Source organism: Sorex fumeus, unplaced genomic scaffold, assembly GCF_029834395.1.
Source record: "Sorex fumeus unplaced genomic scaffold, SorFum_2.1 ptg000061l, whole genome shotgun sequence".
Classification (NCBI taxonomy): Eukaryota; Metazoa; Chordata; class Mammalia; order Eulipotyphla; family Soricidae; genus Sorex; species Sorex fumeus.
The window spans coordinates 55,778,951-55,796,651 of NW_026606118.1; the positions used below are offsets into that span (position 1 = coordinate 55,778,951).

The 17,701-nt window shown below is 33.7% G+C and overlaps 1 protein-coding gene across 3 annotated transcripts in view; it reads left to right on the forward strand.

The window, feature by feature from the left end:
* The window catches only part of SUPT3H (SPT3 homolog, SAGA and STAGA complex component), a 468,323-nt gene that overhangs the window by 289,333 nt on the left and 161,289 nt on the right, over positions 1-17,701 (forward strand). For all 3 annotated transcript variants that reach the window (XM_056125945.1, XM_056125943.1, XM_056125944.1), the window contains 3 exons: positions 1,981-2,067; positions 5,867-5,957; positions 11,987-12,126. In XM_056125945.1, the coding sequence (XP_055981920.1) occupies positions 2,023-2,067; positions 5,867-5,957; positions 11,987-12,126 (276 nt within the window). In that variant the 5' untranslated portion in view covers positions 1,981-2,022. The remainder of the gene's footprint in view (positions 1-1,980; positions 2,068-5,866; positions 5,958-11,986; positions 12,127-17,701) is intronic.

Genomic DNA, 17,701 nt, shown 5'->3' on the forward strand with positions numbered 1-17,701 from the left:
AATATACAAAAAAAAATAAAAGCACAGCTAACTGAAAAAAAAATAAATAAATATGTCATTATTAACAACAAGAAATTGAGTAAAGTCTTATTTGTGGAACTGGACTGCCAAACTTCTAACATCATTTTTTTAGCTTGTATTGTTGAGGGGGAGTCTCCTTATAATTTTTTTTGGGTAGACAAACATTTTCAAAAGTCAGTATGCAATATACATATGTATCCGCATCATCACTCTAAATAATAACATGACTCTTGAATGGGAGAGAAGGGCTTGAAGTCAAGATTAGGAGATGTAATTACAGAGAATGGGACATATCATGGACAAACAGGATTGTTGAGAGAATCAAGTGGTAATTTTCAGTGCCAAGGGATTCTCTTCATGGATTCCCAAGGCATACAGGAGAGAGCTAGCAGCGCTTGTGCTCCTACGTGTACTAGGTTCAATAACGGAAATGTGGTTTTCCAGATAAAGTGCAGTTTATATTTTTCATACTGATTACATACATTGTTATCATAATAGAATTATTTTTATTCAGAAAGCACCTATTCACATATGTTGATGACCCTCTTCCATATTTTAAGAGAACATGTTCAAATTTTTCCTATTGAAAACTTTTAAATTACTTTCTAGGTTGATACATCATCTCTTAGGGAAAAAAAAATCCCCCAGATTTCTTTTTAAATGGTTCACAGTTAAATTTAAATTTCTATATTTAGGTAAAATTATGTTTATATACCAACCACTGGTATCCAGGAAATTCAGTGGTAAGGCTGACACATAGGGAGTTTATAGTCTATTTTGTCATCTGTGTATTTAGACAAGATTTGAAGCTTACTTCGCAAAATTGCTAAAACATTCTAGCAGAATTTCCTTAGTACAAATGCATCATTTGATTTATTATAATTTTTAAGGTAACTGTGTCACTTTTTAAAAATTAGTCCTTAGGAATATGTGTTAGATTTATTCCTTTTTAATAAGGGCATGTTTTGAAACAACTTTGATATGTAAATAAGATTTTATATGTAATATGTTTTATTATATTTTGCTGGAGTTGATTTGGTGCAATCACCATAGTCTGATCAAATTTGGAAGAAGTTATAGACACATTTTTGTAGTGTTTTCTCCAGCATCCCTTTTTTTTTTCAGCTGGATATATTTTATGCTTCTTCCAAGTAATCAAAATAAGAAACTGATTTTGCTTGTGCCAAAAAATAGAACTATCATTTTTCACATTCTTTAATTTTCCAGATCATTTTCAAGTAAGATTGTGTTTCTAGGACTTCTGAATTCCAGAAAACTCTCTACTTTGTAGATATAACGACCCAGATGAACATTTCAGGGAGGGGAATCTAACTTTTTATGCAGTATGTTTTGTGTTGTGCATTCCAGATACAGTTAACTTTTTGTGTGCATGTGATTACTGTGGAAAGAAATTAATGCAGTCCAGTATTATGATTTATGGACTGAATCTTTTGCCCACTGAAGACTTGCCAAAACTAAAGCTATTTTTTTTCCTTTGGATATTAGAAACAGCTACTGTTTTTGTTGATCTTTTAAAGTTCTGAATGGGCCTATTTCAAATCATACCAGCATGGGAGCTCAGATTAATAATATACTTATTCAACTAGTGATACTGAGTGAAACCATTGCTCACATGGATATGAGGATAAAATTTCATAAAATTATTTTCAGGTGCATTAATGCATTTCTGGAAGCTGCACATGATTTTTCTTTTGCTTGAAAGAAATCAAGGATTTCTGTTTATTGTATCAGTTACAGGTGGGCTTATAAGCTAATTTAATTGCATTTTTTTAAACCTTAAAACATAAGACATTTGGCTTTTAAAAGCAGTAATGTGATTGCTGGATTTTTCCCAAAGTTTTTAACTCTTAGCAAATTTTATCTTTCTTGGGACATCATGATTGTCGTATATTTGATGTAAATTAGTGAGAAAAACTCCAAAATGTCCTTTGTTGTTAGTTACAGCAAGCTGCTGAAGTTTCTCAGCTTCGGGGAGCAAGAATGATTTCTGCTGAAGATCTTCTGTTTTTGATGCGTAAAGATAAGGTAATATTAAACAATTTGATTGTATCAAAATGCCATGCTTTGTGCTTAATTACACGTTACACGAGGAATCCATATTATTTAACTTTCAAATGGGAATCATTAACTATTGAGTTTTTTTTTTAAGTTTTCTATATTTGCACAACTCAGTGGTTCACTCACATAGAATTAGGATTTACAGGGGCGAGACCACTAACTGGTAGCTAATTCTCATTTCTTTATTTTGACATTTTATTTATTTAGTTGTTCTTGGAAACACACTCAGTGATGCTCAGAGCCAGAGCCCCTTGGACAGTCTTTCAAGGTGCTGTAACACCAAGGCTGCCAGGATTCTCTCAGTGGTGCTGGAGAGGTCATGAGTTTTGGGGGATCTAACCTCGGGCCTTGCACTTGGCCAGAGATGTATGCTACTCCTTGAGCCACACCCAGCCCCTATATGACATTATAATTGCTACATAATAGCAATTCACATTTACTGCATGTTTCTTTCTGCCAGTAAGTCATAACTAAATAGAATGTTTTTCTCTATCAAATTTTAAGAATGATTGTAGATTTTTGTAGAAAAGTAATTTGCTTTTTTACTTTAGGTATGGGGGGTTCCTTTGGCAGTTTTGGGACTTGTACCCAGGAGCACATGCAATGCATGGACTCTACACTGATCCATTCCTAGCCCCCAGGGAAGGGAGGAGTTGTTTTACCTTAGAATTTATTCTATAATACAATCAATATGCATACCCCATATTACAAATAGAGATCATAATGGTGACATTTTTTAATAGTAAAAGGTCTTTTTTTCTTACTCTTTGAGTCTTTATGGTGGTAGTTACAAATCTAAGTTATGATTCTTTTCTATGAAAAGCGATTAGCTTATAATATTATATAGGTCTTTAATAATAATTTATCTAAATCTAAAAGACTACATGAGTAACCTCAGTGTATGTGATATACATATATCACATATATGTATACATCCCAAACGTCCCATTTTAATTTTTCATAGTTTTTCCCTTGACTCTTAATTACACTTAACCATTTCTCTTTCACCATTGTTATATGCCTGCGATTCTTTCTTGCAAACCTTCTCTCTAGCATGATAGATTAGTGTTAACACTTCTCTATGATCAGATATTTAATATCTGTAAAATGTTTCATTTATGTATGACTTTAGTTAACTAAATTTGGATCAGGTATTTTTGTCTTCTCTTTCCTGTATTTCCACAAATTGCACTTGTACCAGTCTGCCAAAAATTTTTAAAGTTTTTGTTCATTAACTCTTCAGTGTTATGAATATAAAAAAAAAGAGTAAAGTGTTTCCACAAGCCAAAATGAAAGTATAGCTTTAGGATTAGATTTATGCTTAGAAAGTCAGTATAGTTCAGTTTAAATATTGAGAGGTTTGCAGAATTTTATAAGATGTCAAAATGCAGAGACTGTAGGATTTGTTAAAGTTGAGACTCACACAGTCATACATAAAAACATGCTACATGTAAAGGAACTAACTGGACTGCTGGTTTAGAAATAAGGCAAAATATCATTGGTATGGTGATTCTGAATGTAATCAGGAAGAATTCAGAGATACAGTGAAGTGAGAATGTGCAGTATTTGGTTCCTTCATCATAGTTAAGGATTAAAGTAAAACAAGTATTGTGTCCAGAGTGATAGTACAATGGGTAGGGCACCTGCCTTATATGTGGCTGAAACAGTTTCGATCCCAGCAACCCATATGGTCCCCTGAGTTCACCAGGTTACCCGAGCACAGAGTCAGGTAACCCCTGGGCATTGCCAGTAATGGTCCTCAAACCAAAAATTAAAAATAAAAGAAAACAAGTGTTTTATACTGACGGGGCTATGAAGGTCCTGTTAGCAGAGACTGGGATCCTGAGTCAGCGTTCTTTGTAAAGGCAACTGGGAATCAATGAATTTAGCTTTAATATTTTATCAAATATGCCTGGTCTGTTTTTGTTTGTATTTTTCATTGACACTTAAAGAGACAGAATTCAGGGAGATAGCTCAGAGGGCAGGAGCGCATGTGAACCATCAACAAGACCCCAATTTTGACCCTTGATACCACATGGTCCCTGAACACTGCCAGATATAGCTCTGTGCACCCCTGGGTGTGCTTCTGGTTATGGCTCCCCCATAACACATGCCTGAGCTATTTCTTAGGGCAGAGAATCATGGCAGTGACTTCCAGTTCCCTTTATACCTCAGTTCCCTTTATACCTCTCCTGGCCCCCAAAGTTAAGAGGCTGGCATTAAATATTATTCATTCTGAGAGTTTCTCTTAGCTTCTGTAGATGTCTATTCTTTGATATATGAATTGAAGATTGAAAATTTTTAAGTTTAGAACATATGCTAATTGACCGTACTACTGTACTCTTCTGCTAATGCGGAGTCTTTTTTTTTTTTTTTTTTTTTTTGCTTTTTGGGTCACACCCGGCGATGCTCAAGGGTTACTCCTGGCTCATGCACTCAGGAATTGCTCCTGGCGGTGCTCAGGGGACCATATGGGGTGCTGGAAATCGAACCTGTGTCGGCCAGGTTGGCTGCGTGCAAGGCAAACGCCCTACCGGCCGTGCTATCGCTCCAGCCCCTTAATGCGGAGTCTTAACCAGAATTTTTTCCACTAGTGTACTCAATTTCCTCCTCAGAATAGTAACTTTATTTACATGTTTGCTTATCCCTTAAAGAATTGAAAGTACTGTATATAGACAAAATTTAAGGCACAAAATGAAATCTGAGTTGAGAATAGAGGCAAAAATTTTTATACATGTATGTGTTTCCTTAATTGTTTCAGTTTATATTCAAGGAGTATTTATGTATTGCCTACTGTGTTTTACACATTGCACTAGGCAGCTTCCCGAATTCTCTGATTAATTTCTCACCAGCATCCTGTAAGGAAGTTACTTTTCTTGCTTCGTAAATAAAGAAAGTGAGAATAAAAGATTATGTTGACTTTTGACCCTTCTAAACTCTGATTGTAAGACTTTAACTGACATATGTAACTTACCTATATACAGAAAGGTTATTGTCTATATTTCAGGGCTGTTGAAAATGTCAGATAATGTGTGTGAAAAATAGCTTCGAGGTGCAATATATACCTGTTATTAGGAATCCTAAACCCCAATGTCAGGATCCAATAAAGATACCTCTAAGTGTGAGCACAGAACAAGCTACAAAGCATTTTCAGTCACTTTTAAAGTTAAGCTGCTTTGGTTTTCTAATAAACCTAAAGAACGCCATGTTAAATTCAACTATAGTTCATCAGTTTTGAATTTCATAAAAATATGCCTCTCAGATTACAGAATGTTTTCCAGCTATATAAAACATAAACCAAATCTTCTAAATAAAAAATTCTTAGAATAAAAAACAATTAAAAAGGAGAATACTTGGCTTCCTAAGTCAGTTGTTACAAATTCCTTGTCTGAATGTTTATAAATCATTAAAAAATATTTTGGTCTTGAATATGTATAAATTCTAAAACAGCTTAGAGCCAGCTTAGTTTGAAGAGTGATATTTATCTCAGTCTTCACACAGGATTTAAAATGTCTTACAAGAACAAAACATAAAGGCAATTATGATTTTAGAGGATATGGAGATTTGTAAATTTTAAGGTTTTTAAAACATTCTTGTGTATGTAAGCTTATATATTTAATTTGATGACTGCATTTTTATTTCATAGAATTATGCTAAATATTGCTACCCAGTGATTCCAGGGTAGAATTTATTAAAATTACTTGGTTTTTAATTAGTAAAGAATGTATATGTATATTGTTTCTTATTAATTTTATATTTTTAATAGAAAAAACTTAGGAGACTGCTAAAATACATGTTTTTCCGAGACTACAAATCAAAGATTGTCAAAGGCATAGATGAGGATGATCTTCTGGAAGGTAATTGCAACAAAATAACTAAACTGAAAACTAATATGCATTCCCAAAATATATTTTTTGTGCTGTGTCAATACATATGTACTCATTAAAGTAGAATATATTTAGCTATGTTTAATAATATAATTTAGAATTTATCTGTGCACATGTAGTTGAATCATAAGATATTTTTATTCGGTGACTTTATGGTTTTTCTTTTTAATAATTTTTAAATAATATATGCATTTATCTTTATTGCAGGATATTATAAAAGGAGGAAAATTATATTGCTTTAAAACATAATTGATTGAGCAAGCATAATTTCGTGTTTTGAATGGAAGGAGTATTAGAAATTGATATGTTGGTTTTTGTTCACTTATAGTGGAAAGTAATATACCTTGTAATATAAAGTTGCCTCATTTTAGTAGTTATTTTTGTGCTGCTAGAAATCTAACCAAGAAAAAAGAACACAGAGTAGGAAATTATCTTATCTGGTTTCCCAACTCAATTCTCCATTTTAGAATACTTAGGAAAAAACCACTGTTGCAAAATTAAAGTGCTAAGTTTAATATAGATATGTACTAGAAATATTTATTGAATCAAAATATGTTGGTTTTGGAAATAATTCAGATTTTGTATTGAATACTGTCATTGTTTAATGGTATCCATTGCTTATAGATACATTGATAAATAAAATATCAAAAACAGACGCTGCTGGGTTAAGAAGCACTCCAGAAAACTACTGAAAACCAAAAGATTTAACAAACTTTGAGAGAGAACTATGCTACTTTCATTTATCCTCAGAAAATTAGCAAGTGAAATGACCATGCAAAGAAAATATTTCTGATCAGATGTTTTACTTACTGATGCCTATTTAATATTCTTGCTATTCACATAGAATTTAATACCTGGAAAATGGTACTCCAGATGAATTTAAATGCTTTCTTTTATAGAAAGCATAGAGAATAGAGGTTTGGAGCAAAACTGACCTGATTTTGATTTAATCATAGTTTTCTATGTTTTCTCCTTATGGCCATAAAGGTTAGTTTTCTCATTTATAAGTAAAATATTTTGCTTACCACATGGAGTTCTTATGAGAAGTCAGCACAGTGTATGAAAAGCACTGGTCCACTCCTGCCACTGAATAAATGATAGTGAACACCATGCTTAGAACACCAAGAAGCCTTTAGCAGTTCTATTCAGTTGGATAAACTTCATCACATCTATTTTAATTTTTTTTTCTTTTCAAATATCTTTTGACCCTTTTTTATCCTTTTTAAATTTTTCAATTTTGTATCGTACATAAAGCTTTAGAATGTTTGACATAATGATAAAACAGTTCCGTCTTTTATTTCCTACTACAATGTGATTTCTAGAACGCCCATGTGTTGAGTGTCATAAACCCGTACCTCAGTTAAACTGGTGAAATAAAATTAGATTGTAATTTCAGGTCTCTAAAACTAGTCTAAGGACATACAGCAAGTGGAAAGGCATGTATGCTTACTTGCAGCTCCAGCTTCCAGTCGTGGGCAACCATTTTACCTCAGGGGGAGGAACAGGAGTTTGATTTCTCTCATCCCTCCTAACTCATGCTTCGAAAATTTTGTGACAGGGAGTAACAGGTTAAAAGACTAGAACTACCCTTCAATCTCTGGCGTTAGGCTGGAAGCTCTACCCCAAATGTGGCAGACTGAGATGTCTGGGTCCTGATTGTCCTAGCTTGCTCCTAGATAGTAAAGCCCTATACTCAAAAGATCTTTCTAGAACTCTAGGGCCTGGCCCCCCTGCCAACTACCCTACTTTTAGATCTAGTAAATTTTTTTCTGGAGCTGATGGTTGTTCTCAGCCCGGCTCCAGTGCATTGATAATAATGAATGACTTAGTCCTGAGTGAGATTCATGCCTTAACCAAATACTCTTAGCTTTCCTTACATGTGCAAGTCTTACTTAAAAGCCCATTGAGAAAAACAACAACAACAACCTCATCAAAAAAACAATGGGCACCCTGGAAGTGAGCAATTGAGAGGACAATAGAAGCTCCATGGAACTAGTAACAGCAAGTGGGCCAACTGAGAGACAATTAAGAAGAGTCTTCTTGGGGTCATAGCAAAACTTAAAGAGCTGACATTACTTTGACTCTGCACACGGACTCATCATTATTTAGATCAAGCCTGAGAGCAAATTTTGCCCAATAATATTATAAAAATCAGTACTGCAATCAGCCAAACATTAGTGAAAGCTAACACTTGGGTAATACTAACTGAGGAGACCGATCAGAAGCTCTACAGAGAAGTCAAGGAGCATTACAGCCAATGAGAACTGAACTAAAATCATAGTCATCTCCAGTGAATGAAGAAGATGTATATGCATGGTTGTGGTCTGTGAGAAACAGCATTCGGGTCTGCACACTGTGAGGAAGAGAGGCTTTATTGAATTGGTCAAGCCCAATCATAAAACACCCAAACAAGCCAAAAGAAAGGGGGGAGGGTTAAAATTCCCAAGGAGAGGGAATTGATATATGAAATTGCTACAAAATACTATCTAAAATATCCATTTTCAACAACTGAAACAAAATAGCAAAATACTGTGCCTGCAAAGAAATGGGTAAATGGGTAAGTCTAATTTATTAAAAAGGAAAAACTGAAAATATTTATTGTATTTGAGGGGGCCACAAAAGTTGGACTACTAATTGTCTGCTACTGAGCATAGAGCCAGGAGTAGCCCCTGAGCACCTTCAGGTGTGGCCCCCCAAAAGCAAAGAAATGATGACTATATGTTTCTTAACTTTTGGGGATGGAGAGATAGTACTGTAGGTTGCCTTGTACACATGACTGACCTGATTTGACCCTCAGCACACCATATAGTCCCCCAGTTCCCTTATGGAGGAAGGGAAGCACAAAGCCAGCAGTAAACCCTGAGCATAGCTAGGTATGGGCTCAGAAAAACAAAACAAAAACTTCTTGATGTTGGTGAAAATCGAGCTACAACTCCAAGCTCTCTGTAAGGTAAATGCTTAGATTCATACTCTGAAATTTTATAGTAAACATGCTGAAAGACAAAATCATGAATGTTGTAGAAGAAAAGCACTTCATCACATAAATGTTATCCCAACAAAATTGGCAGTTCAATGTTCATCTGTAAAATAAAAAATGTTTTGTGGGATTACATATTCACAGTAACATATACATAGAAAAAGTTCACAATCAAGAAATGTTCAGCAAAAATACCAGAGATGAAGGTAAAATAAGGATACGCCAGAAAGAAAAAATATGGGAGTAATTTTTCCTCGTATGTTTATATTAAAAATTCTAAAGGAAGTTCTTCAAGCTGAAATCAGGTTTTCCCAGAAAAGTACTTTTAACCCATATTCTCTAAAACAACAACAAAATATAAAGCACCTGTAAAGGTAATTACGTAAAAGAAATATAAGACATTTTCATTGCATGGTTCTTTCCTCAGAACTATATTATTTTTATCTATTCATTTATTTTTGTCTTTTGTGCTTCTATTTGACTATGTTGGTGCTTGAGGAATCACATAGTACTAGGGATTGAATCTGGGGTTCTGTGCCTACAAAGCACGTACTGAGCCTGTTGGAGTTATCACATCGACCCTCATAACTAAGTTTTTAAGTAATTGTATAAAGCATGTGGTTACAATCTTATAACATTATGCAGTTATAATATCTTGTAGATGTGTGACATACTTTTAGAGTAATAATGACAGAAGAAGGCGGTAACAAAGCTATCCTGGAGTAAGCAATGGCATGAGTTATTGTTGTGAAAAAAAAAGGAAGAAATGGTAAATTAGATGGTTAAGATAGCAAACTCTATAGATATGTGCTGCTTTTTTCTTTGAAGACAAGATGCTCAAATTGAATAAAGTAGAAATTGAAAATCTGCATTTATTTACTTATTTATCTTTTTATTGAACCATCGTTAGATATAGTTACAAAGCTTTCATGATTTTCAGTCATACAATGTTCGAACACCCATCCACACACCAGTGTTCATTTTTCGCAGGCAATGTCCCTAGTATCCCTCACCCCACCCCCACCCCACCTCCCACCTCTGTGACAGGCATTTTCCTTCTTACTTTCTCTCTACTTTGGGGCATTGTGGTTTGCAATCACAGATACTAAGAGACCATATTGTTTGGTCCCTTGGCTACTTTCAACACACATCTCTCATCCCAAGTGATCCCTCTAGCTATCGTTGACTTAATGGTCCCTTCTCTGTTCCAACCGCCTTCTCCCCCAGCACTTGAGGCAGGCTTCCAACTATGGACCAGTACTCATAGCCCTTTTCTCTACTGTCCTTGGGTATTAGTTTCATACTATGTTCTTTTATACTCCATAAATGAGTGCGGTCATTCTATGTCTGTCCGTCTCCTTCTGACTCATTTCACTTAGCATGATACTCTCATGTCCATCCACTTATAAGCAGGTTTCATGAATTCATTTTTTTTCTAACAGTTACATAATATTCCATTGTGTAGATGCATCACCGTTTCTTTTATGAGTAGTCTATTCTCAGTCACTCGGGTTTTTTTTCCAGATTCTGGCTTCTGGCTATTGTGAACAGTTCTGCGATGAACATACAAGAATCTGCATTTATTTATAATAAATAAGAACTTTGAATTAATAGTTTTAAATTCACACACACAGAGAATACAGACCCAGCGACTTCATAGGTAAATTCAATCAAATGGTAGAGGAATTAGTGACAGTTTTTTCTAAACTCATTTTACAATCTTAATAATCCTGTTTTAATAGGAATACCTGACAGAGGCATCACAGGAAAATAAAACAATAAACTAGAAGCTTTTCAATATAGGTGCAGAATTGCTTAATAAAATATCAGCAAGATCTAAAAAGAAATTCTTCTTTTTTTACATTGTGACCAAGTGCAATTTAGTCCAGAAATGGAGAATTGGTTTAAACTTAAAAAGTCTTGTATTAATATTAATAGAGCAAAATGTTGAATGCACATGATTGTGTCAATAAATATAGAAGATATTCGAGAATGAAAGCTTTTCATGAGAGAGATGCAACAAACAAAGGAAGACATTTCACTTCCTCTCTGCTCTCTGCTTGCATCAGGATGTGGGAGATGGCCATCTGCAAACCGTGAGATAGATTTTCACCAACACTGGATCAACCAACACCTGCAACTTCAGTATCTAGAACCATGAGAAATTCATGTTTTCAGCCCATTCAGTCCGTGGTGGTTTTGTAACTTCTCAAACTAATTAAGAGAGTCAGCTATGAAAAACTCAGAAACCAGCATCAGACTTAATTGTAAAGAATTGGAGGCTTTAAGATGTTCAGGTTCCTTTTATTTGGCAATAGCGTATAATTAATTATTAGTTTCTTTTTAAAATAATTTGGGGCCAGGAATATAGCTTTCTAATAGAGTGCATGCTTTATGTGTATGAGGCCCTGGGTTCAGTTCTGAGTACCACAAAATAAATAAAGCAACTAAAATAATCTAATTCTTCATGTACTACATCATACTGAATCTTCTATGTATTAATCTGTATGTTTATCACTCATTACAATATTGTACTTCCTCTGACCTACAATAACTCTCAGAATTGTTTTTGTTTAAATAGATATAGTTTCATCTACTAAGAGAACAAATAACTCTTTTTTAGGTTTTAGATGTTTTGTGATAGATATATACAGTATCTCCACGTAACTTCATGTCTCAATCCTGATGTTACTTATTAATATATTTTCACTAATTATGCTTGCAATAACAAGATTCTTTTCCTAATGTTAGACTCTTCCTTTTTACAAGGAAGTTTAATCAGTCCATTCATACTCTTTAAATGGGAATTCATAATTTGGTATTATTCTTTCTTGTGATGAAGAATAAATGTATTCTGCAAGACTTTGTGCTTTTGTTTTCAGTGTAAGCGTCCTACCTTTAAGTGTTATTTTGAGAGAAACCCATCTGAATTTCATATATAGTATTAAGTACATGTAACTATTGATGCTGTTATAAACCTCTGAGTGCTTTTCTTTTTCCCCCTTCCCATATCTTCATGAAGACAAATTGAGTGGCAGCAATAATACAAACAAAAGACAAAAAATCGCTCAAGAATTTCTGAACTCTATAGACCAAACTGGAGAACTCTTGGCAATGTTTGAAGATGATGAAATTGATGAAGTTAAACAGGAGAGAATGGAGGTAGAGTACATTCTTCTGTTTCCATAGAATAATCATTGCAGTTTTTATGCTATTTGATGCATACTTTATTTTATTTTATCTATTTTCTGATTTATTTTGGCTTGGGGGGAGGGGGTCACTCCCAGCAATGCTCAGGAGTTACATCTGGCTCTGCACTCAGAAATCACCCCTGGTGGTGCACAGAGGGCCACATGGGATGATTGGGTGCGTGCAAGGCAAATTCCCTACCCACTGTTCTATCGCTTAGGCCCCTCATAGTTTCTTCAAATGTCTGAAATGCCTCAATCGGTGGTTTTATGTCTGAGAGAGATTTGTGTAGTGAGTAGCCCTAAAATGGATGTCAAACTGCCTTTGGAGTTACCTGGGTGGGCACTTCAGTGTTCTCATTCTCTGATTTTTCTTTCAACATGAGTAGGTTTTCCTAAGTTTTCTTCTGCATCTTACTTTTACTAATGCTATTTTAGTCTATAAAAACTAATTTATAATGAAATCTTCATTTTTGGTGCAGATCATTCACTATCTTTATGTGAGAAGTTGATTCCTATTGCTTTCACAAAGAACAACTTTCCAGGCCATAGTTACAGACTGCGGTAGGATTCCGTATGTTCAGGAGTATCCAGGGCAATTACATGCTTTAGATCACTGGAACGCAGAGTTAGTGATATGTATGTGGATTCCCGGGTATGTTTTAACAATGAATGTGAAAATTGTATGCCTTATATTTACATTGGCTATGTATACATAAAATTATTGTTTATATAATTACCTATCAAAAATAAAAATAATGATTGACTTCATTTGAGGGCCTCCCAAAATGTAAGGCATTAATCTTATCTTTCTTATTACTAGTTTTAAACTTTTATATGTTAGGGGAAAAAATCTTCATTTTCTTCTCTTTAAATTGGGCAAGGAGGGTAATTTCAGGAGATTGTGCTAAGTGCCTACTTTATCACAGTCTCTATGCATGCTAAAAATATAATTATTTTGTTAAATTTTGGAGGAAGTCCAATAGACATACATGCTTTATAAACTTTAACAACCTTCTTTAAAGAATTAGTATTCTTAGATCATGAACTGTGATCTAAGGGCAGTGTTCTTCTTAGGTATCAATTACCTTAAAAATGTGTGGTTATCTTGGTTTGGGCAACTGCAAATGGTTTTAGTTCAACTTTGCCTTGGGCCAAAAACATGCTAAGTTGTCCAAAGCAGATGATAAACATATATTTCTGATGTCATTATGGCCTAAACAGGATATGATTGTTTAGTGACATGGTTTCATTTACAGTGCCTTACACAGAGAGCAAATATTGTTTATGCTTTAGTTTTTAAACATTTTTATACAAATGGGCATTAAGAAATGACTCTACATAAAACGTTAGTAAAACTGAGCAAGTAGCTTTTCAGTTTTGATGGGAAAATCTGTCAACTAAGCCCATTGCCTGGAAGGGCATTTCACAATCAAGGAGAAAGAAGAAATGGAGCGTGTTCCAACAGTGAGCTCATAATAGCAGGCTACTGTAAAACTGGAAAAATGATGAGCCGGTAAGGTATAAGTTAAAGCCAATAGAATATCTTGAAATGCATGGTAGAAAAAGTTGAGGAACTTAGCCCCTCTCTTCATTATGTTACATGACACACTACATAGAAATAATCAGTATAACAAAATACCAATACTGATTAATATAGTTGCAATGAAGCAAGCCTCATCTCTACAATAGAAAGTGGGTTGGGAGTTCCTCTTGGCTTTCGATCGTGACTAAGATTTCTCTGCAATGTTATCTTTATAACAGAGAGTAGTTTTGAGATTCTATTCATCCAAATAACAGAGTTTCACTGAATAAAATATGTTGAACTTGTAGACATAACTATAGACAGTAGAAAGTGGAACCGTTAAGAACATAGGCATTGCCTGCTTCTAATTTGACAGGTTATAGTTTCAAGCATAAACCACAACTGTTGCAGTCCATATGAAACCACTTTGGACTCACAGACTGCAATCTCTTGCTTTTAAAGTGCACGAGAATAATCAGTCCTGGCATCACTCAGTGATTTAATTTTCCTCTAAGCATCACTTACTATTGCAGAAACTTTGTTTACTACCTTCTGTACTAGAATGTATGAAAATTGTATAGACCTACCAACAAGCTTATTATTTTCTTTTTTTAAAATTTAACTTTCATTTGGAAGAGAAAAAAACTTATAGACATGAAAATTCACATGTGACTGCAGAGCAGGCTTATGAAAAGCTGTGTTATTTCCTATTGTTTTCACATTTTGTATGTGCCCAGCTTTGTACTTCCCTCATATTTTACTACATTACTATTAAGTCTGATGAAAGTTGAAATATAAAAAATAATGCACATGTTTTTATATCCATTTATACTTGCTAGTTAATTGTCATGTTAGGGAACTAATTCTTGTCCTTTTTCTTATGCATTAAATGGCTAATGTTTGAGTATATGCTTAATAGAGATCTATGATCCGTAATCTCTGAAGACCATTCTAGATGTCCAAGTAAACATTAATGTTCAGAATTGTTTTAGAGCATTTGCAGGACTGGGGAAGAGAAGTAGGAAAATAGGAAGCATAAAAATACATCTCAACTCCAGTTACCCTTCATTCCTACCTTAGAATCTAGAAGGGTGGAAATATAATTTTACCAAATTTATTTCTGTAAAAGTACAAGAACAATCAGGTTTAACAGACAAACTCATTTGCTAGTTGGAGCAGTATACATTCCGAGAAAAAAAAATTCAATAGCTGTAAAGCTTTAAAACCGGACAAAGTCATCAATCTTATGTTTCTAAAAGATACTGACTATAATAGATAATGAACACAAAATATTAATCTTAGATTGCAGACCAATGAAACATGTCAAGTCAGAACTTCTGCTAATGTTTGGTGAGGGTCAGAGAAATATATTTGTGGTATAGATGGGAATAAATCATTTTCAATATTTAAGACTGACTTGGAGTAACATATTTTAAAATTAAAAGACTGGTTTATCTAAATGATGTATAAAATATTTTGTAAATGAGAAGTATTTAAATTTTTTTTCCATTTTGCTCCAAAGAGAAAAAAGGACATTTAGTGAAATTCAAGCTTCAGTGCTCTCGGTATACCTTCAACCAGAACTTTGATTTTAGATAGTGGATCTATATATCATTCATAAAGAAAATATTTTGCTATTTTTACTAAAAACCATTAAAAAGGTTGCTTTCCAGCTATTTATGAGAAGTTTTTCTCTCACAGCCAGTGTACTCAAACACACCATCACGAAATTTAAAAAAAAAAAAACATAAATATATTACTTTACCAGAATGAAAAGTAAAAAAAAAAAAAACCCTAAAAATGCTTGAATGTAATAATGGATGTTAAATATAACTCTTAACTGATTTAAAGTAAAGTGGGCTAGAGGTATAGCTCAGTGTAGAGTCCATGTTTGACTTATCTTAGTCCCTGGGTTTGATCCCCAGGGACCAACATCATATCCACCAAAAGAAAACAGAAAACAAAAGGGGAAAATGTAGAAGCAATCAATAAACTAATAACATAGTAAGAGTTATTCAGACTATTTAAATAACAGTACTGAAAATATTCCATATAAAATTTAATAAATATGTGCAATAGTTTATTTAAAAGACTTTTAGCTCTCAAACCTTTCATTGTATATTAAATAAATGAAAGCAAAGTTAAAAAAAACTAAAATTGGAAACATGGTATCAGTATACACAAATTAGAAAACTGAAAAATATCTAAAGATAAAGGCAAAATAAAGAGAACATGTGAATTCATCAATTTCAGAAGATTTTTGCAACAATTAAAGTAAAGCTACCTTACAAGTCTAAATAAATAAAGCAAAAAGGGAAAGGTGGCTTCTTAAAATTAGGATTGAATGAGTTTATATAGCTATTACCTGGAGAAATCAATACTCAGATAATACAAACAGTTATATTTATAAATCGGGTGTTTTTCTAAGAAAATATAAATGATTCCAAACCAATATATGGAAGACTTCTTTTAAGCATTCTTAAAATAATTAATTATCATGCTTTACAAGCTCTCTGAAAGCAAAAAAAATCTTTGTCCACTCTATAAAGTATTATGCTTTAATCTTATGAATATGAATTTTAAAATGGTCACAATTTTGTTTAAATTTATCATATGTAACAATGACTGTATCACACACCTAGTAGAATATACACCCCCTCACCACCAAATTTAGGTATCCTTTAGTATTAGAAAATATATTATAATTACATAGTTGAGAGGAGAATATGCAACATGTGATTATTTTAGTAGATAACGATAGATATTTAACAAAACATACCAAAAGATTAATAATGACTATTTTCAAATTACAAGTTTTCAAGTATATACATTTGTGTCCTTTTGAATTTTTATGCCATTTGTATTTCTCTTCATCCTCAATTGTTTTCTTTCATTCTATAATTTTACTGTTCTTTTCATATTTCTGCATCCATATAAAGCATTTAGCCAAGATCAGATGAGTGGTAGAGCGCAACTAGGAAATTCAAGTTTAATCCCTAGCATACTCTTTAAGAAAGCATTCTGTGTGTATGTAATGTCAAAGGTTGATTTTTCTGAGGCTCCCATGATATAACTGAAGAGTCAGAGGATATAATCCTGCAGTGTTATACAGACCATTGAGAACTATGATAATATGAAAGTCTAAAGCTGTTCATTTTTGCACGGTGCTTTTGATTGCAAAGAACTGTTTAAATCGCGTTAAATTTAGAAAGTCCCCAGTCCAGGTAAACTAGACCAGAGGTATATTTTACTGCAAGCAAGATTTTATATTGAGACTCACAATGTATCATTGAATGTGTAGCTCCATTTCCTTACTTTCCATTTTTCCTGTCTTTCTCTGTTTTTGTTGGCCAACTCTTTAGATGACTAACCTCATTGGAGTGCTAATGCTATGGAAGTTCCAGGCCCTAACAGAGTCTTTGTCCCAATATTTGCTCTGAAAATGCTTGCTTAACAAGCTTTCCGGAAACCTCCAGTCCACTGTAGTTAGTAGGATGACATGTTTTGATTGGCTTAACTAAAGTCATGTGCTTTATCTTAAAGCTGAAACTACAGTTAGCTTTCACAAAAGTGTGGATCCCTGGAGGTTCAGGAGAAGGAGTAGATTATGGAAAAGCATCTACAGAGGTTATTGCATGTAAAGTGCCTCTATGTTAGACAGCAAAAATTATTAGAATGGTGTGTTAAAAATATTCGTCTTTGCTCAGATCTCTTGCAGGTCTTCCCTAAGAGATAACATGATATAGTGAATAGATATCACTTTCTTTAGATTCCAGCAAATCATCAATCCATTCTTCCACTCTTTATTTAATTCACTCAGCACTTATATATTGAGCTTGTTCTTTAATCAGTCACTAATAGTAGGTTTTGAGATTATGACTATTAAAAGACAAAATATGGTTTTGCCTTCATAGTCTTAATAGTAATAACTGGCAGGTCAAATGCTAAGTAAGTACTCTGGTAAAGGGTTCAGTAAATGGCTATTCTTTTTATAATTACTGTATTTCATCTTAAATTTTGAACT